Genomic DNA, 22,610 nt, shown 5'->3' with positions numbered 1-22,610 from the left:
GAAAAACGGAAAGTGGGTTTTCCGCTTGAGCTGATCTGTATATATTTGTGATGAAATATTTGATTCAAATTCGGAAATTCATTTTATCATTTCATTTCATTGAATTTGGAAATTCATTTTATCTTATGAACAGCGTCAAAATGAATGTATCATAGACTATGAAACAAATAAAATAAATTATGCTTAATGTGTGCAAAACTTTCCTTTAAATGATAGACATGACTGAAAAATACATTTATACATAGTTGACACTAAAGCAATTTAAAATAAGATAATAGTTTGTTTAATGTTTCGGCTAAAATATGTATGTCTTTAGGAATTTAGGTATGATGAAAAAATAGAAATATATGCAAAATTCTAAATTAACTAGAATTAACTCGAAGCTTTGCTGTGAATATTGATTATTCTACTATACCAAAGATATCAAACGAAAGTAGCTTAAAAAGCACTGATTACCAATGTGTCCTTCTTTTCGCCAAGAAAAAAGAATCAGCGATGCCGAAAGAAATGTAAGTAGGGTAAAAACCCAAAGGGACAAACTTAAGTGGAAGAATGGTTTATATGGATGAAATGTTTCGTTTGAATTAAGCAGGTGAATTTAATAGCAACTTATTAATAACGAAATAGTTCGCTGTTATTCAGAGCAAGTGTGAATGTGTGAGCATTTACCAGATCTGTTAGCAAATTCACATTTCGAAAACACTATTTCTGCAATTCTTATGAAGGCCCGAAACTACAGGAACCTTCATGGAGCTACGCGACTGAAATTCAGCTTAGAGATTTTATGATGCCTTTGACAGATTATCAAGATTTTTTATGCCAGGCATTTAGAACCCTTTTAATTTATATTAAAATTAATTTGCTAAAGACCGCGTTTCATTTATATCAAAGTTTCATTGAACTCTGATTTATATTCTAATGCAGATTACCATGCTGTTCTTTGATCTATATCTGATGCTGTTACCATGCTGTTCTTTGATCAATATCCGATGCTATTACCATGCTGTTCTTTGATCTATATCCAATGCTATTACCATGCTATTCTTTGATCAACATCCAATGCTGTTACCATGCTGTTCTTTGATCTATATCTGATGCTGTTACCATGCTGTTCTTTGATCTATATCCGATGCTTTTACCAATCTGTTCTTTGATCTATATCCAATGCTATTACTATGCTGTTCTTTGATCTTTATTTGATGCTGTTACCATGCTGTTCTTTGATCTGTATCCGATGTTTTTATCATGCTGTTCTTTGATCTATATCCAATGCTGTTTCCATGCTGTTCTTTGATCTATATCCGATGCTGTTACCATGCTGTTCTTTGATCTATATCCGATGTTGTTACCATGATGTTCTTTGATCTATATCCAATGCTTTTACCATGCTGTTCTTTGATCTATATCTGATGCTATTACCATGCTGTTCTTTGATCTATATCTGATGCTATTACCATGCTGTTCTTTGATCTATATCCAATGCTATTACCATGTTGTTCTTTGATCTATTTCCAGTGCTATTACCATGCTGTTCTTTGATCTATATCTGATGCTGTTACCATGCTGTTCTTTAATCTATATCCGATGCTTTTACCATGCTGTTCTTTGATCTATATCCAATGCTATTACCATGCTGTTCTTTGATCTATATCCGATGCTATTACCATGCTGTTCTTTGATTTTTATCTGATTCTATTACCATGCTGTTCTTTGATCTACATCCAGTGCTATTACCATGCTGTTCTTTGATCTATATCCGATGCTATTACCATGCTGTTCTTTGGTCTATATCCGATGCTTTTACCATGCTGTTCTTTGATCTATATCCAATGCTATTGTCATGCTGTTCTTTGATTTATATCCAACGCTATTTCCATGTTGTTTTTTGATCTATATTCAATGCTATTACCATGCTGTTCTTTGATTTATATTCGATGCTATTAACATGCTGTTCTTTGATTTATATCATATGCTATTACTATGTTGTTCGTTGGTCTATATCCGATGCTTTTACCATGCTGTTCTATGATTTATATCATATGCTATTACCATGTTGTTCTTTGATTTATATCCAGTGCTATAACCATGTTGTTGTTTGATCTATATACAATGCTATTACCATGCTGTTCTTTGATTTATATCCGATGCTATTACAATGCTGTTCTTTGATTTATATCCGATGCTTTTACTATGCTGTTCTTTGATCTATATCCGATGCTATTACCATGTTGTTCTTTCATCTATATCCCATGTTAGTGCCATGCTGTTCTTTGATTTATATCATATGCTATTACTATGTTGTACTTTGATCTATATCCGATGCTATTACCATGTTGTTCTTTCATCTATATCCCATGTTAGTGCCATGCTGTTCTATGATTTATATCATATGCTATTTCCATGTTGTTCTTTGATTTATATCCAGTGCTATAACCATGTTGTTGTTTGATCTATATACAATGCTATTACCATACTGTTCTTTGATTTATATTCGATGCTTTTACCATGTTGTACTTTGATCTATATCCGATGCTTTTACCATGTTGTTCTTTGATCTATATCCAATGCTATTACCATATTGTTCTTTGATCTATTTCCAGTGCTATAACCATGCTGTTCTTTGATTTATATCCAATGCTATAACCATGTTGTTCTTTGATCTATATCCTATGCTATTACCATGCTGTTCTTTGATTTATATCTGATGTAATTACCATGCTGTCCCTTGATGTATATCATATGCTTTTACCATGCTGTTCTTTGGTCTATACCCGATGCTATTACTATGTTGTTCGTTGATCTATATCTGATGCTGTTACTATGTTGTTCTTTGATCTATATCCAATGCTATTACCATGTTGTTCTTTGATATATATCCAATGCTATTACCATGCTGTTCTTTGATTTATATCATATGCTATTACTGTGTTGTTCTTTGATCTATATCCTATGCTATTACCATGTTGTTCTTTGATCTATATCCAATGCTATTACCATGTTGTTCTTTGATCTTTATCCGATGCTATTACCATGCTGTTCTTTGATCCTTATCTAATGCTACTACCATGTTGTTCTTTGATTTATATCCGATGCTATTACCATGTTGTTCCTTGATCTATTTTTTATGCTATCACCATGTTGTTCTTTGATTTATATCATATGCTATTACTGTGTTGTACTTTGATCTATATCCGATGCTTTTACCATGTTGTTCTTTGATATATATCCTATGCTATTACCATGTTGTTCTATTTAATCTATATCCTATCATGCTATTACCATGTTGTTTATTTTACTTTTGATCTTTATCCGATGCTATTACCATGCTGTTCTTTGATCCTTATCTAATGCTACTACCATGTTGTTCTTTGATTTATATCCGATGCTATTACCATGTTGTTCTTTGATCTATATTTTATGCTATCACTATGTTGTTCTTTTATTTATATCCAATGCTATTACCATGTTGTTTTTTGATTTACATCCGATGCTATTACCATGTTGTTCTTTGATCTTTATCCTATGCTGTTACCATGTTGTTCTTTGATCTATATCCGAGGCTATTACCATGTTGTTCTTTGATGTATATCCGATGCCTTTATCATGTTACTCTTTGATCTATATCCAATGCTATTACCATGTTGTTCTTTATCTATATCCAGTGATATTACCATGCTGTTCTTTGGTCTGTATTATACGCTATTACCATGTTGTTGTTTGATCTATATCCGATGCTATAGCCATGTTGTTCTTTGATCTATATACGATGCTTTTACCATGTTGTTCTTTGATCTATATCCGATGCTATTACCAAGTTGTTCTTTGATTTATATCCTATGCTATTACTGTCTTGATCTTTTATCTATATCCGATGCTATTACCAAGTTGTTCTTTGATCAATATCCGATGCTATTACTGTCTTGATCTTTTATCTATATCCTATGCTATTACCATGCTGTTCTTTGATCTATATCCGATGCTTTTACCATGCTGTTCTTTGATTTATATCCGATGCTTATACTGTGTTGTTCTTTGATTTATATCCAATGCTACTACCAGGTTGTTCTTTGATCTATATCCTATGCTCTTACCGTGTTGTTCTTTGATCTATATCCTATGCTCTTACCATGTTGTTCTTTGATTTATATACGATGCTATTACCATGTTGTTCTCTGATCTATATCCAATGCTATTACCATCCTGTTTTTTTTATCTATATCATATGCTATTACTATGTTGTTGTTTTATCTATATCCGATGCTTTTACCATGTTGTTCTTTGATCTATATCCGATGCTTTTACCATATTGTTCTTTGATCTATATCCGATGCTAATACCACGTTTTTCTTTGATCAATATCCGATGCTATTACCATGTTGTTCTTTGGTCTATATCCAATGCTATTACCATGCTGTTCTTTGATCTATTTCATATGCTATTACCTTGTTGTTCTTTGATCTATATCCAATGCTTTTACCATGTTGTTCTTTGATCTATATCCGATGCTATTACCATGTTGTTCTTTGATCTATATCCGATGCTTTTACCATGTTGTTCTTTGATATATATCCGATGGTTTTACAATGTTGTTCTTTGATCTATATCCGATGCTTTTACCATGCTGTTCTTTGATCTATATCATATGCTATTACCATGTTGTTCTTTGATCTATATCCGATGCTATTACCATGTTGTTCTTTGATCAATATCCGATGCTATTGCTGTGTTGATCTTTTATCTATATCCTATGCTATTACCATGGTGTTCTTTGATCTATATCCAATGCTATTACCATGTTGTTCTTTGATATATATCGTATGCTATTACCATGTTGTTCTTTGATCTATATCCGATGCTTTTACCATGCTGTTCTTTGATCTATATCCGATGCTTATACCGTGTTGTTCTTTGATTTATATCCGATGCTACTACCATGTTGTTCTTTGGTCTATATCCTATGCTCTTACCGTGTTGTTCTTTGATCTATATCGTATGATCTTACCATGTTGTTCTTTGATCTATATCCAATGCTATTACCGTGTTGTTCTTTGATCTACACCAATGCTATTACCATGCTGTTCTTTGATCTATATCATATGCTATTACTATGTTGTTCTTTGATCTTTATCCGATGCTTTTACCATGTTGTTCTTTGATCTATATCCGATGCTTTTACCATGTTGTCCTTTGATCTATATCCGATGCTATTACCATGTTTTTCTTTGATCAATATCCGATGCTATTACCATGCTGTTCTTTGATCTATATCCGATGCTTATACCGTGTTGTTCTTTGATTTATATCCGATGCTACTACCATGTTGTTCTTTGATCTATATCCTATGCTCTTACCGTGTTGTTCTTTGATCTATATCGTATGATCTTACCATGTTGTTCTTTGATCTATATCCAATGCTATTACCGTGTTGTTCCTTGATCTACACCAATGCTATTACCATGCTGTTCTTTGATCTATATCATATACTATTACTATGTTGTTGTTTGATCTATATCCGATGCTTTTACCATGTTGTTCTTTGATCTATATCCGATGCTATTACCATGTTCTTCTTTGATCTATATCCGATGCTATTACCATGGTCTTCTTTGATCTATATCCGATGGTTTTACCATGTTGTTCTTTGATCTATATTCGATGCTTTTATCATGTTGTTCTTTGACTATATCCAATGCTTTTACCATGATGTTCTTTGATTTATATCCTATGCTATTACCATGTTGTTCTTTGATCTATATTCGATGCTTTCATCATGTTGTTCTTTGACTATATCCAATGCTTTTACCATGATGTTCTTTGATTTATATCCGATGCTATTACCATGTTGTTCTTTGATCTATATCCAATACTATTACCATGTTGTTCTTTGATCTATATCCTATGCTATTACCATGTTTTTCAACCTGCCCGCTTAGCTCAGTAAGGAGAACGTTGGTCTACGGATCGCGGGGTCGCGAGTTCGATCCTCGGGCGGGGCGTATGTTCTCCGTGACGATTTGATGAAAGACATTGTGTCTGAAATCATTCGTCCTCCACCTCTTATATATCATGTGGGGAAGTTGGTAGTTATTGCGGAGAACAGGTTTGTACTGGTACACAATCCAGGAACACTGGTTAGGTTAACTGCCCGCCGTTACATGAGTGAAATACTGTTGAAAAACGGCGTTAAACCCGAAACAAATAAACAAACCATGTTTTTCTTTGATCTTTATCCTATGCTATTACCATGTTGTTCTTTGATCTATATCCGATGCTTTTAGCATGTTGTTCTTTGATCTATATCCGATGCTATTACCATGTTGTTCTTTGATCTATATCCGATGCTATTACCATGTTGTACTTTGATCTATATCCGAGGCTATTACCATGTTGTTCTTTGATCTATATCATATGCTATTACCATGTTGTTGTTTGATATATATCCAATGCTTTTACCATGTTGTTCTTTTTATCTATATCCGATGCGTTTACCATGTTGTTCGTTGATCTATATCTAATGCCGTATCTCTGATTGATATATTGTTTTCCAACAGAGTGTCAGATGCCAAAGACGACACGCGAGACAGCTCAATTACCGTGACCATTAAGATTGAAGATTCGAACGACGAACCTCCAATATTTGAAAAAGAAAAATACAGTACTGAAGTTACAGACTCGAGCAAACCTGGTTCGTAACTTTTATATTTCAAATGTTGACCCGTAGACAATTTTTTTCTTTCGATATCACATATGTAAAATACTTAACCCTTATCATAATGGACACGATTAATTCTGCCTTTGCGACCAGTGTAAATCATGATCAGCCTGCACATCCGTGCAGTATGATCATGATCTGCACTGTTCGCTATTCAGCCAGTAATGGAAGTATCTTTTTCGTAAGCACCCCTTTTAATAGTTAATGGTACTGTCCAAATCGGAAAATGGTCAAGTTTCCTCGGAAACCAGTGTAAATCTGTTGTATGTTAAAAGGCGTTTATTTCAATTTCAAAATAAATGGTATGAGCCAGACCTGGCGATAACAGTGTTTTGACATATTAATCCTTAGCCTTCTGGCGGGAAGTGATTTTGCCTTTGCGATCAGTGCAGACCAAGAACAGCTTTTACAACCGTGCAATCTGATTATGGTATGTACTGTTTGCCATTCAGTCAGTATCCTTTTTGGTATGCACTCCTTTTAACAGTTAATGGTACTGCCCAAATTGAAAGATGGACAAGTTCATTATAGAGATTTAGCAGGGTAAGGGGCATTGATAACAGCGAAAACATAAATTGACTTATACAGATAAAAGTTGCTGCTGGAAAGAGACATAATAATAGTACCGTTTGTGCTTGCAAGTACGTGAGATGGTTAACAGTTGATTCATCAGGCATAAATCCTGAAAAAATATTTTTTAATTAAACATGTTTAAAGATTACTCTTTCATATACCTGTTCTATAGAGTTAAGCAGAGAATTGGTCTGCAGTTATTAAGAACGGAAGAGTCAACCTTTTTAAAGACAGCAAAAACATGAGATATTTTTGAAGATACGTAGACTGTGAGAAATGAAACAACTGACAGAGGGGATATTATATTCAGGAATAACTCGATCACTCGTAGCATCAGACCAGGAATCTTTTTCAGTTCGAAGCGATTTTAATACAAGTTCAACTTCTTTAATTAAGATATAAAGCATTTCTAACTTCTGTTAATAAACAATTTATGAAGCATTACGCTATTTTTGCAGAATTAGTTAAAATATAGATTTTTAATAAATTGCATTTTAGAGGTAGTTCTATAAACAAGACAAGGACAACCCGTCCACTCAAATATTTAGCTGTAATTGTGCAAATACAAAAATTACACACAATCATTCATGAATCGATTTCAAATCAAATATGAAAGCAATTAAACCAAATAGATTCGTCATTAATTTAGTAAATTAATCCTTTGGTAACCCTGTATTATACCAGTCAAAATTCAAATTAACAAGCGCTTTGGTTTTTCAGTCATTTTGCCAATGTATGCCATTACAAGAGCATAACACAACCGATAAAAACAAATACGACCTTTTGCCAGTGTAAGTTTCAAGACTACGAAAATATAAGTTTTCATGCACCAGTTTTAGATCGAAAACTCGTGACAAGTTGTATTAATTCACATGATGGCCAATTTTCTCTCTTGATTATAGACACATGTACTTTTTTCAATCACAGGAACTATTGTTATAACTGTGACAGCCACCGATAAAGACATAACTGATGTCTATAGCACACTTCACTACGTTTTGTCTCAAGGTAAGTCAAAACCAACTACATACATGAAATAACAATACTCGATAAGTTTTATTTTCAAAAATAAGTTTCTTTTATATTGTAATACAGTCAAACGATATTGAAAAGTAACGCCTTATGTAGAAGATGACTTGGTATGTTGTTACGAGGATTATTCAAATATGAATGCATCTAAACACATAAAAATGTATCCTTGATAGGTTTCAATGAAAATTTTATTTGGTCCCCTCGAAGTATTCACCTCCAACAGATATGCAAAGTTTCAGTCTTCTAATCCAATCCTTGAAGGCATTTTCATAGTCTTTTCTAGGTATACTATGAAGACACTGGAATATTGCAGAACCGAGGTGTTTGCGCTGCACAAATGTTTGACCAGAAAGGTATTTTTTGAGCCATGGGAACAAAAAGAAGTCACACGGGGCAAGGTCAGGCGAATAAGGAGGGCGAGGGAACACAACAACCCTTTCCTGCTTCAGAAAGTCTTGTACAATAGACGCCTTGTGCGACTACGCATTGTCATGTAGCAATCTGACATTGGCCAAACCAGTTGCGGGTCTTTGAATTTTGAAATATTTCTTCAGTTTTCGAAGAACTTTAGTCTTGTAAAACTTTGCATTTACGGATTTGCCTTTAGGTACAGCAACCTGAATGGCAGGACCCTGAGTTGTGAAGAATATGGCATACATTACCTTCTTGACACTCATAGTCCGCTTTGCAATGCATGGTCTTGTCACCAGTGACGACATTTGCGAAAGACCGTGCATTGTAATTTGGAAAACTGTTTAAGCAACAATTCTGCGCATTTCACGCGTGCCTTTTGCTGCTCGTCTGTCAACAGATGGGGAGTCCACCAATCTGACTAAAGTACATATCCTATTACGCTACGCATAGGATCTGAGAACGACCTATTCATGGCCTCGTTCTGACGACCCTTTCGATAGCCAATCAGAGCCTAGCTTACAACATTTTGCAAATCTACCTGTAGCCTTGACTTTTAATATTTACAATTCTGATGTCGTATAGTGTCAGATGACCGGTTAGCTCAGTCGGTAGGCCACTTGCTTTGTAAGCGAGGGGTCCCGGGTTCGAGCCCTGAAATAACCGCATATTTTTCTTACTCTTTGGCATTCGAACAAGTCGTCTGATTGGTTCAAATAAAAATAGCAATACTGGAAATCCAAAATATACAGAAGACGTATGTGAATGGGTCGTTCTCAGATCTTCGTTTAGAAGATCAAGTACTTCAGTCAGATTGGGGAGTCCACCTAGCACAGATCTTTCTCGTTTTCAAATTACGTTTCAGAATTGTATGAGCTGCTCCTAATGAGATGCCAACCATACTAGCTATTTGCCTAGCGGTGTATCTTGCATCAGTAGCAACTATTTCTTTCACTCTAGCAACCATCTTGGCAGACGTTGTTGTTTTCGGCCGACGGCCATGTGGTGCATCTTCTGTTGAAACTAACCCACATTTGAATTTCTTAAACCAACGAATAACTGTCGAAAAAGACATTTCATTATGCCCATAAACAGAACATATTTCATCAAAAATGTCTTTACACCCTATGCCAAGAATACAACGATTCTTAATATAGGACCGTATTTCAACGGTGTACGCTGACCTTCTTCCAACCGAGTAGGCAATGTTTAGCGAGCGATAGACACAGCTAAAGTGAACGGATTTTAATGGGTGTGGTATCAATGTAAAGCTAACATGTTTATCTACCCAATAATCTTAATTTCCTCGTGATTTTCGCATTATTGAGCAGGATAACATTCTAGATGCATTCATATTTGAACAATCCTCGTATATCGGGGTCAACCGTTAAGGAGAAATGTCCCGATTCATGGGAGTTTTTGGTGTGAATTTCTATCACAATTTTAATTGCCAATAAAATTACATACACAGCAGTAAAAATATTCAAAACATTTGTTTCGGGGCCAGTCCAATTACTGCAGAGAGTTTGCTTTTGAATTGACGCGTTGTTGGTACAAGGTAGTTTCTTTGCGTTACCTTATTCCACAATAAAACATAGAATCTACTTTTGATAATATAGTGAAAATATTCACAATACATTGTATATTAATTTTGGGTCTGGTGAGTAATTGCAGATTTACTGCTGTGCTATGCGCTTTTTGACTTTGACAAAATGTGTTTATGCATGCAATATTAGTGTTTTATGGTATGCAGTTTTGAATTTTCAAACATGCATAACATGGCCATGACGTGTTGATGTGCGTGATACAGATCTTTACGGTATATCGTTATTTTGCAGAGGATTTACAAAAAAATTCTTCCTATTTTATGGCAAAGTAGTACTGTGTTGATAATACATGTGGTTGAATTCAGTGACAGCTCCAGGTCATTTCATTATATTAAATAAATGTAATTTTACAGGAATAACACTTCTGGTAATGGTCATGAATAAGAATTTTATAAATAATCAAAAAAGCTTATCAAATAAAAAATGATAGATCACAGATGCACATAAGCAGTATATACCGTCAATCAAAAATATAAATTTACATGATATATAGATTTGAATGTAAAAGGTATTATTAAATCTCCTCGAACTGTGTGTGTTTCATTTTTCAAGAAAAAACGTAACGTCTTCGCGACTTGCGTCACATTTTTCTATTCACGTGTTAAAATATAAAGTCACTAAAATGCGAAAATGCTATGTTTAGCTCACCTGAACACAAAGTGCTCGGGGTGAGCTATTGTGATCGCTCATCGTCCGGCGTCCGTCCGTCCATCCACACTTTCCTTTAAACAACATCTCCTCCTAAACCAAAAGGCCAATTTTGATGAAATTTCACAAGGATGTTCCTTGGATGGTCTTCTTTAAAAATATTCAAAGAACTGAATTCCATACAGAACGCTGGTTGCCATGGCAACCGAAAGGAAACACATAAAAAACCTTCTTGTCCAAAACTACAGGACCTGGGGCTTTGATATTTGGTATGTAGCATCATCTAGTGGGCCTCTACCAAGATTTTTCAAATTATCCCCCTAGGGTCAAATATGGCTCCGCTCTGGGGACACATGGTTTACATAGACTTATGTAGGGAAAACTTTGAAAATCTTCTTGTCCATTACCACAGGGCCTAGGGCTTTGATATTTGGTATGTAGCATCATCTAGTGGGTCTCTACTAAGATTTTTCAAATTATCCCCCTGGGGTCAAATATGGCCCCGCCCTAGGGAATCACATGGTTTACATAGACTTATATAGGGAAAACTTTGAAAATCTTCTTGTCCATAACCACAGGGCCCAGGGCTTTGATATTTGGTTTGTAGCATCATCTAGTAGGCCTCTACAAAGACTGTTCAAATTATCCCCCTAGGGTCAAATGTGGCCCCGCCCTGGGGTCACATGGTTTCAATAGACTAATATAGGCAAAAACTTTGATAATCTTCTTGTCCAAAACCACAGGGCCTTGTGCTTTGGTATTTGGTATGTATGATCATCTACCAAGATTGTTCAATTATTCCCTTAGGGTCAAATATGACCCGCCCTGGGGGTCACATTGTTTCTATAGACTTATATAGGGAAAAAACATAAAACATCTTCTTGTCCAAAACCACAGGGCATAGGGCTTTGATATTTGATATGTAGCATCATCTAGTGGTCCTCTACCATGACTGTTCAAATTTTCCCCCTAGGGTCAAATATGGCATCGCCCTGGGGGTCAACGGTTTATATGGACTTATATAGGAAAAAAATTGGAAAATCTTCTTGTCCAAAACCAAGGGCCTAGGGCTTTGATATATTGTACGTAACATTATCAAATGGTCCTCTACCAAGATTGTTCAAATTATCCCCTAGGGTCAGATATGGCCCGGCCCTGGGGGTCACATGGTTTATATAGTCTTATATAAGGAAAATTTTGAAAATCTTCTTGTACAAAACCACATGGTCTAGAACTTTGATATTTGTTATGTAGCATTATGTAGTAGTCTTTTACCAATATTGATCAGATTATCCCCTGGGGTTAAAACTGGCCCCACCCGTGGTCAGGGCGGGGGTGGGGGGCACATGGTTTAAATAGACTTGTACAGGAAAAAAACTTTAAACTTTAAATTAAAAATTCTTATTGAAGTTACAGGATAGAAATTTGGACCACCTGTATAATTTTTGATACAGATTTCAATACTCATCTAGAATAGTCTTAACTGCGACCTACTGACCTACTGTCTTGTTTTTAAAGCTACAACAAAGAGATTTGGACCACCTGTATAATTTTTAACAGATTTTAGTAGTTATCTTGAATAATCTTTACCATGACCTACTCACCTAGATTTTTATTTCTGAAGCTATAGCAAAGAAATTTGTTCAAGCAAGCAACTAAACTCAAGTGAGCGATATAGCGCCATCATGGCCCTCTTGTTTATATTAATATCTAAATATCATTGATTCATGAGCGCCATATTTTATATCATACTTAGGAAAATATTGCATATTTTTATCTATGAAAGATAGTCCGATCTGGCAGTGAAAGAAGAAAAAATCTTCTTTATTTCACGAACAGTTAGATCCCTTGTTATAAATGACGTCTAACAAAGAATCTTATTTCAAGAATATGAGTTTACAGTCAGAACAAATTATCTTGCAGCAAGTGACGACGCTGACGATTTTACTGTAAATAAGACAAGTGGAGCTGTAGCTGTTGCGAAGGGTTTGGACTACGACAGAAAGAAGTCATACAGCATAACTCTTTTAACCGTAGATGGTACAACAGACCCATTATCAGATGGCACAACCATAGACATAAAAATTGTTACAGGTACACAGGACCTTTAATTCATTATCCCCCGACGAAAGTCGGAGGGATATAGTTTTGACGTTGTCCGTTCGTCCGTCCGTCCGTCCGTCTTTCCGTCCGTCCGTCCGTCCGTCTGTCCGTGCCCGCGAAATGATGGTTAAGTAACTGCATAACGGTACTTTCTCTTTGATGTCATTCATTCCTTTCTGTTTATGTGACCTTTTTCTTTTTATGTGACTGATAGAACAATAGAGAGAACAACGGGGGTGTCACATAAATACCGTTTCGTTAGAACTTCCGTCCGTCCGTCCGTCCGGAGCCATATCTAGGAAATGGTTTGGAATATTTGTTTAAAACTTCATACACATGTTCACCACTATAAGTTCTTGCGGCCCGTCAAGTTTCAGTCAGATTGCCCAAGTAACACCAAAGTTATGGCCCTTAGAAGTTTCTAGTGTTAACTATATAGGGTACTTTAAATATGGCAATTTCTGCATCATAACTTTTGATATATTTGACCTAGAACTATGAAACTTGAACAGAATTTAGAGCACTATAATGTGGTTGTGCACAGACAATTTTGTACGGATTTCTTTTGTAACTTCAGAGTTATTGCCCTTTAATTGTCTAAAAATCCACATATTTGTACATAACAAACTTACCATTTGGCAGAATTTCATTAAATTTCTTTCATTCTTTTCTGTGAACATTTATTATAAACATGTGAAGTTGCGCACCCACACCTTGTCACCCACTTGCCTTGGTCAGACCCCCCCCCCCCCCTGAAAAAAAAAATATTTTCCCCACCTCACTTCTCCACCCAATCATGCCCACCACTGATCATGCATCCTCTGCACCCTCCACCCCCCAACTTCACCCTTTTACCTTTTTTTTTTTTAATTTTCAATCAGTATTTATAATCAACATGTGAAATTTTGTTTCCTCTCCCGTTCCCCTGCATCCCCAACCCCTAAAAAAATAAATATATACATATATCTATATATATACATATATATATTTCCATTCCTTTTTTTTAAATGTTCAAACCTTCAACATGTTAAGTTGCGACTGCACAAACCTTGCCCTCAGCCATGTTCAAGATATCTTACCTGTGTTCTCTTAAGGACATCTGTTCTTTTAAGTTCAAACGTACATGTTAAACAGCAACACCTGGTGCCAAACCACTCAAAGAAAATATTTCGTTCCAGTTAAACTTCAAGCTCACATTTCTATTAACTGCATTTAATTTTAAAAGCTAAGCTTATTACAGTAAGCATATCCCATTCAAAATAAAATTTTTAGTCAGGATCAAAGTATCATACATTTATTATGTACTCTTTAATTAGACATTTGTTTTTTGTTAAATTGATTTTGACTAATGAAATTATTTGCTTCTTATTAACATCCTTAACTTTTTGCCGGATATATCTTTTTGCCATTCCTCATCACAAACCCTTTCGGCGGCGGATACCAATTCATCGAATTTGCTTGTTTTATTAGATTGTGTCCCCCATCATCCTCATGCTCACTTACAAACAACATGAAAAAAGCTGACAAATTCCTCTTTCAGTATTATGTAATGAAAACATAACACAAAATAATAATTTAATAAATGTAGTGGATATGTATCTCTTTGAAAATCCTAATAATTTGGAGTAGATACATATTTGCCCAAAAATTACATAAAAGTTGAAATTGTCTAAATGAAGAAATTGTTTCCAGTCATCTAGAACAATTTTTTGTGTAACTGTATGCAATATATTAGAAAAGTACGAGTAAAAGTTGTTTGAATAAAGACATTCAACTTTATAAAGCGCTTTATAAATTACCGTTTGAACAGCGCCACAATTTGAAAACCTCAAAGAAGAGATGACTGCAGAGGTGGATGAAAACTCTGCAAAAAATACAATTGTATATAAGCTACAGATAAGCGACAAGGATCAAACGGCTGAAGGAACTTCTATAACAACCACTATATATAGTCAAACACCTGACGAAGGCCTGTTCGAACTAGATGGTTTAACATTAAAAACGAGCAGAACCGGTTTAGATGCAGAAAAACAACAAACTTACACCTTGATATTCAGGTACGGTTTGAAATCCTTTATATACCTTTTCATTTAGTAGCAGTGTCTGTGGCGATCCCGTTCGAGTTAGATCAAATCCATAGTGTCCAGAGGAATGTTTAAATTTCTTTCAGACGATAATTTGTTTGAAACGTATATTTTGTGTCAAAACATGAAAACTTTAGATTGTTTGTCAAGCATATCAAATATATTTGAATAGACATTCACGCAATTAAGTACATGTTGTTTTTTTAACTCAAATTTTGTATCTTTTTGTAGAATTTTATGGTTAATATTGTTTAACTTCAAAAGCGAGTGTGGTGCTCAATGTGAACAATAAATAGTGGTTTTGAATATCTACTCTTTACTATATTTAGTTCTGTTTCACAACCTAACCATACCCCCCACCCCCTCCCCCACTCCACCACCAAAAAAAACCCACACACACCAATAAAAAAAAGGAAGAAAAAAAGAAACACTGCAAAATACAAAAAGGAAACATGTCTGTCGTAATTATGTTTTTATTAAAATCGCACTGTCCGTCAATGTGTCTGTGCGTGCGTCCGTCCGTCCGTGTATCTTGTCCGGGCTGTAAATCTGTCATCCATAAAGAGATTTTAAAATAACTTGGCATAAATATTCTACATAATGAGACGACGTGTCGTGCGCAAAACCCAGACCCCAAGCTTGAAGGTCAAGGTCACACTTAAAGGTTAAACGTTAACAGGGTCTTTTTCGTGTCCGGTCCATAACTCTGCCATCCATGAAGGGATTTTGAAATAACATGGCATAAATTTTTACCATAATGAGACAATGTGTCATGCGCAAGACCCAGACCCCTTGCTCCAAGGTCAAGGTCACACTTAAAAGTCAAATGTTAACAGGATCTGTTTCGTGTCTGGTCCATAACCCTGCCATTGATGAAGGGATTTTGAAATTACTTTGCATAAATGTTCCCTATATTGAGATGACGTGCCATGTGCAAGACATAGACCCCAAGCTCCAAGGTCATGGTCACACTTAGAATGCAAAGGTGTTTCTTGTCTGGTCAATAACTTTGCCAATTATCAAGGGATTTGAAAATAATTTGACACAAAGTTAACCATATTGAGGTGTGTCAGGTTTATGACCCGGGTCTCTTGAATCAAGGTCAAGGTCACGAAATGATGTGTGATTTTGCGCAGACAAATGTAGCATTCTTGGGCATGCTTCGGGGGCATTTGTCACCAATAGTGACAGCTCTTGTTCTGTTATATTCCTTTTATATAAGGTTTCTTGAGTAGGGGAAACAACTTAAGCAGTAAACTGTTGCTATTGCTCCAAATAATGGTGTTCAGTCATCAGATGGAAATGTTAAGCAAATCTAATGCATGAAAATGCGAATATGACTAAGATTTTTATATATTCTTCTCTGAGAATATTTATATACGTTTGGATTGAATCAAAGAAATGTATGTAATGTGTGATTATTTTGTATATGCCATACAGAGCGAATGACGGCAAGCATGAAACAACCAGTGCGAACTTGACCGTGAAAGTAAAAGATAAAAACGACGAATATCCAAAGTTCGTCCCTGTGGAAGATGTGACTATTGAAGAAAATAAAGCAACATCGGGTACCTACCTAATGTCAAATACATTAAGTGTAAATTACAGTTTGGTCAATCTTTTCAGTAACTGGGGTTTTTGACATTTTCTGTTTTACCCAATAAAATACTTATATTATGCATGAGTTTAAGATATAGATACAAATAACATTTTCAAAAATGATGACTTTTGAATGAATCGTCAAAAATCTCTTTGATGGGGTATTTTCTATTTTAAATTCAGCCAATTTCGACAGATTGCTTAAAGTTGCAATTTTAGTACTTTTATCATGAATTTGTTATAAATCTGTTAACAAAATATAACATAAACATAAGCACCTATGTTAAAAATATTTTTGCAAGAAATTGGATCAGTGATCTTCCTGTGAGAAATCTTCACAGTAGCGTTTAAGCTAATATGAATATACCACGCTATATTTCGAAATAAGTTGCACTCTTAAGTCTTTTCTAGGAGAACAGCGAGAAATAGTACATGTTAAAATTGATTAGATCTGTATACATGATGCAATATAAAAGTCCTTATCATGTTTTGTTATAACATACTGAATTTAGATAAGGCATTGAAACCTGTCAAACATGTTTGGTTTTGATTACTTTATGCCATTAGAAGCATTAGTCAAGTTATTGTAAATATATGGCGGAAGATGCATGCCTTCATGCCTTTATTCGATAATTTTTCAACTGTTGAAAGGCCAAATATGTTTAACGGTATATTAAATTATCAATTCTGTTTACTTCCATTATTTTATTTCATATTTTATTATATTTTTATTTGTATTGTTTTATTCGCACGAAGAAATGTGTATTGATATAAACTGATTTCTTTGTGAAGTAATATTCTCCCACCGCCGTTCCAAAATGTGGGACATTCTAAACATTGAGATGATCTGGACTGGAATTCTTCAAGCAATTTGTGTACAAAGTAAGGACATAATGGACATGCCTCTTGGCGACTGTCTGTAGGTACAATCCTCGTGCCATTGAAATAATTGATTTGAATGCCACTAACATCTCATAACGTTACATTGTGTCTGAGAAGGCTTATTATGCAAATATAATTAATTTATTTCACACCTATATCTTTTCAACCAACTGGAATCTTTTCTTTCTATCACGTGGCAATATAATAGAAACCAGTATTGTACTGCGTGATTTGAAATGCATCCACACTTTCATAAGTATATGTAGCAAAATCCGGAATCTACAGTCCACAAACTCCATATTTTACTTCGTAATGGACTCGAGTCTGAAAAATCCATATTTTTTCATATTGGACGGGAAAACTCTTCTGATTCCATATAAAGAGCAATTTACTTCCCTTGTATATAGCGGTAGCAATAAAATTAAAAATAAACTGCGATAACTTTCTCTTTTTTTTACGAAACATGTAAGTTTGAGCACTCATTTTCTTAGTTAGAACCTTTCCTATCTAATGATTACGGTTTCGGTTAAAAGTTTCATGAAAAGTTGTTTTCGATGGTTTTGGCAATGGGAGTAAATAAGGTTGACATTTTTTTTTGTTGGAAAATTAACATAACTATCATTAGAAGAACATGAACTTTATTTTGTATTAATGTGTATTGTTGTTTGTCAGTTAAGATGAGTGATTTTTCCAGTAATTTCATTTATGGTGTGAAATAAAGAGGTATTTAACAGTGTTGAGTACAATACTGAACTCAGTTGGACTCGTACGCAGCAGTAATAACCAATATTGGACTTGGTATTCGCTTCGTCCAAATATAGATTATTATTACTGCATACTTGTCCAACAGAATTCAGTATTGTACTCAACACTGTTAAATAACCTTATATTATACAATTTTAGAATGCTTTGACAGTAAAAACAAACTATTATCTGGTGCAAAATGAACCATGTAAACGGTTTGAAAAATCAATCAATATCGTTGATACAATATTTATTATTCTTTTGTTTTGCTTTACTCACTCCACCGAGGGCATAATGTTGAATATTCGTTTATTTGAGGTTATCAAAAACAAACATTATAATTGGCTAAATGTCATATTAACATTCGTTATATTGATATAAAAAGATGATAAATACATCTGTACTGTATGATTATCGTGGGAATTATTCATTTTAAATATTTACTGCTAGTAGTTGCAGTGTTATTCCCCAATAGAATATGGTCGTGGTGTGCAATTTCTTTTGAAATATTACGGGGTTATATTGATATGTTAACGCATCCACTGAAGACATGTAAACATTTGGTATCTGATAAATAAACGAAAGTGTATGTAATCAAATATATTTTTATTGTTGTCAAACAAATATCTTTAACATGTTTAAGGACAAATTTAGAACCTGGCATTGACGTTAGGCTTAGCTCCTGGTTAATTTATCAAGTTATTAGTCAAATCGCCTGAGATTACAAACAATAACTGTGCTGAAACTATCTTGCTACTGATTATTTGAACTAGTGTTTTGTTTGTTTAGTATCTATAGGTTCATTTCAGCTAGAATCTGTGTAGACTATAAATGACAATACGTATATTCATTCGGTAAAATACTTCCTCATTTTCCCTTTCAGGGCTTGAATCAGAGATCATTGTAATCAAGGCAAACGATGAAGACGTCACTAATCCAAATAACAAATTAGCATATTCAATAACGGGTACGTCGCACTATTTTTTTATTCTGTTTAAATTGTGTTATGTTGACGTTACTTGTATCTCGACACATATTTACATATAAAGTTAGACAATTTGTGGTGTCTGAAATCTTAAATTTGGTTTATTGTAATGTGTACAGTAAAGTTTATTTGAATAAAATGGTCTGAAAGGACTGCACTGAAGTCACGCGTTGGAGTAACGAACATTGGTTGCATCACACTTGTATAATCTTCCAGAGTGTTTAATTTGAATTACTTTTAAATACCCTCTGTATTAATTCACACATTTCGTAACAAATATGTAAATGATATAAGTCATACAACATATTCTAAAAAGATTTTTAGGAAAGAGCTGTTAAAGGTTATTGTATATATGTTTATTTCTAATGCCAATTTTACTGATTATCGATCTCTTCGAGACCCCTTTAAAACCAATTTCTCCCCGATTTACTTGTAATACCCGAGAATAGCGATCGTAATATGATACAAGTAGTTTACTTGGTACTGTTTTTACAGAAGTCACATGTCGTTTTTTTATCAATGTTTTCATGTTTTATTTATATTGGTTCTAGATGGAAACGATGAAAATCTATTTGCAATAGACAGTGACACAGGAATAATGAGATTGGTAAAGACACCAGTTTCTATGACTAAAAGTGAACACACGTTGACAATCAAGGCGGTAGATGGTGGCTTACCAAAACTCGAAGCCTCAACAAGTGTAAAGATCATCATCAACGATAGTATGTCAACCGTCTATATGCATTATATCAATAAAATTTGTAAAGAATTTTTATATTAAGAATTGGTATGTAGAAAGTTGAAGGCTTTTCAACATTATTAATTTCTAGAATGACACATGCATTTGTATTGCTTGTAACTTGTCCCTGTGGCAAAGGCATTCGCCAAATCTGTTTTAGCCAATATGTCAAGTATTTGGATATAAAGAAAAGTATATTAAATAAAACTTTAAAAATTCCACACCTACTTTGTGAAAATGAATAGATAATCACTCAGGTCAAAAGATGAGTTGAAAACTAGAATTAATTCCTTAGTTTTTGATAATTACATGTAAAACGTCATGGTGAACAAGTGTCTGGCAAAGCATTACTGTTAACGTGGACTTTTGTCAAGATGCGTGTCTTTAAGGGGTTACCGTTCTTACATGTTTATGTATATTACCACAGCTAGAACAAATCCATATCTGACACAAAAATAGATTCTGACACTTTGGTAATACTAGCACGTGATATAAATAATCATAATATAATAACAATTCATCAGAGACAAAATTGTACCTTTTCTTTTACAGAAATTGTTGAAGAATGTACATCGACATTGTGCAAGAATGGCGCTACGTGCATGTCGTTCGTTAATGCCTACTCCTGTAAATGTGTGCTTGGATTTGATGGTACACAGTGTGAAAATAGTAAGTTTGTATAAATGCTTGGCTTTCTTCCTTTCTTCGTTCTACGCATAAGTTTCAAAAACCATCTTAGAATGATTTAGATAGATAAGAGGTGTCCAAAGATTGTCAAAGAGCAATTTAGGTTAATGGGATTGATGTTTAAAGATCGACTTAGAACGAATAAGGAATTGACCTTCAAATATTGTCAGAAAATGATTAAGCTAAACAAGGTGTTGGAATATATTTATAGGAACAATTTAAATAATTACGAATTGTCTGAAAATAGTTAAGCTAAAAAGGTGTTGGCATTCAAATATATCTATAGGAACAATTTAAATAATTACGAATTGTCTGAAAATGGTTAAGCTAAAAGGTGTTGACATTCAAACATATTTATAGGAACAATTTAGATGATTAGGAATTGACGTTCAAATATCGTATATAAAGAATGATTTAGTTGAACAGGAAAATTAGAATTACAGCTGAAAGATGTACATGAAACGTAATAATTATTTATCACCGACTACCAGAGGTTGCTAAAAGACCAGTCATATTGTTAAAGGATCAGAAATCGCGTAATATTTTTTCTGTGGAAATAGTAGTCAAAAGACAACATTTCAATGTTTTGTTGTTTTCATTATTTTTTATCATAATGTATTCACAATTATAATTATCTTTTGATATCGAAATTTTCTTTATCTCTGTTATTACAAGATATAAATGACTGTACACAAGATTCTTGCAAAAACGACGGTCAGTGTATTGATGGAATAAACAGCTTCATGTGTGATTGTCAAGAAGGTTGGACAGGAAGTACATGCGCAGAAGGTAATCTTCAATAAAAATCTTATAAAACAAGACAATATTTTGTAAATAAAAGAGCTTTTCTTCAACTTTTGGATTCATTTTATTATTATTAGATTTGAAACTTATGTCTTCAAATAAACCGTGATGCACGCACAGATAATTCTTGTTCATATCTATGAAATGTTTCCAGATTTGTCCTGGTTGTGAAAACAAACGAATACATTTGAGCCGCGCCATTAGAATACCAACATAGTGGCTTTGCGACCAGCATGGATCCAGACCAGCCTGCGCATCCGCGCAGTCTGGTCAGGATCCATGCTGGTCGCTAACGGTTTCTCTAATTGTAATAGACTATGGAAACGAACAGCATGGATCCAGACCAGACTGCGTGGATGCGCAGGCTGGTCTTGATCCATGCTGGTCGCAAAGCCACTATGTTGGTTTTCTCATGGCGCGGCTCATTTGTAAAAATAGAAGGTTTTCTCTTATTCTAACTTCCATTGCACTGAAAAATAAAGGACATGTACATTACATTTTATTTACAAGAAAAGTAAATGGTGAAAAAATATCGACCTTAAACAATTGGCAAAAAGGGTCTGGCACACAACTGGGTGAAAGTTTATATAACTTCATTTTCCAGCTTGTAACAACAACAAATATGGACGAAATTGTGCTAAACCTTGCTCATGTAACGAAAACGGACTTGGAAATGTTGGAAGTCAAATGTGTCATGTCCAAAATGGAGATTGCTTTTGCAATCCCCACTGGCGAGGGAAAGAATGCGATAGAGACATCGACGAATGTGAGGAGGTAAAAACTAGCTATTATATATCTTTGTACCTTCTGTAAAGATATGACTTACTTGTGCTTCGGATCCTCTCCTTGACACGATAAAATCCACTAGAGCCGAATACAACATACAAAGTTAAGCTACTATTATGATAACCCCATTAAAGTGTCAAAAAATGATAAGTATAGAAATGTTTTTAGAGAAACGCCTATGCATTGTTTGAAAATGAAACTAATGCAGAGTAAT

At 34.5% G+C, this 22,610-nt stretch overlaps 1 protein-coding gene across 1 annotated transcript in view; it reads left to right on the top strand.

Moving 5' to 3' along the window:
* Positions 1–22,610, top strand: part of LOC123546912 (DE-cadherin-like) — a 230,305-nt gene that overhangs the window by 152,453 nt on the left and 55,242 nt on the right. Inside the window, exons 12-21 of the mRNA XM_053551286.1 lie at positions 6,552–6,685; positions 8,213–8,293; positions 12,907–13,077; positions 14,897–15,143; positions 16,611–16,738; positions 19,279–19,362; positions 19,932–20,102; positions 20,672–20,788; positions 21,482–21,595; positions 22,215–22,384. Coding sequence (XP_053407261.1) covers positions 6,552–6,685; positions 8,213–8,293; positions 12,907–13,077; positions 14,897–15,143; positions 16,611–16,738; positions 19,279–19,362; positions 19,932–20,102; positions 20,672–20,788; positions 21,482–21,595; positions 22,215–22,384 — 1,417 coding nt within the window. The remainder of the gene's footprint in view (positions 1–6,551; positions 6,686–8,212; positions 8,294–12,906; positions 13,078–14,896; positions 15,144–16,610; positions 16,739–19,278; positions 19,363–19,931; positions 20,103–20,671; positions 20,789–21,481; positions 21,596–22,214; positions 22,385–22,610) is intronic.

Source organism: Mercenaria mercenaria, chromosome 9 (assembly GCF_021730395.1).
Source record: "Mercenaria mercenaria strain notata chromosome 9, MADL_Memer_1, whole genome shotgun sequence".
NCBI classification, from domain to species: Eukaryota; Metazoa; Mollusca; class Bivalvia; order Venerida; family Veneridae; genus Mercenaria; species Mercenaria mercenaria.
The sequence above is the reverse complement of the archived record's forward strand: the minus strand, read 5'-3'. Positions and strand labels throughout refer to the sequence as shown.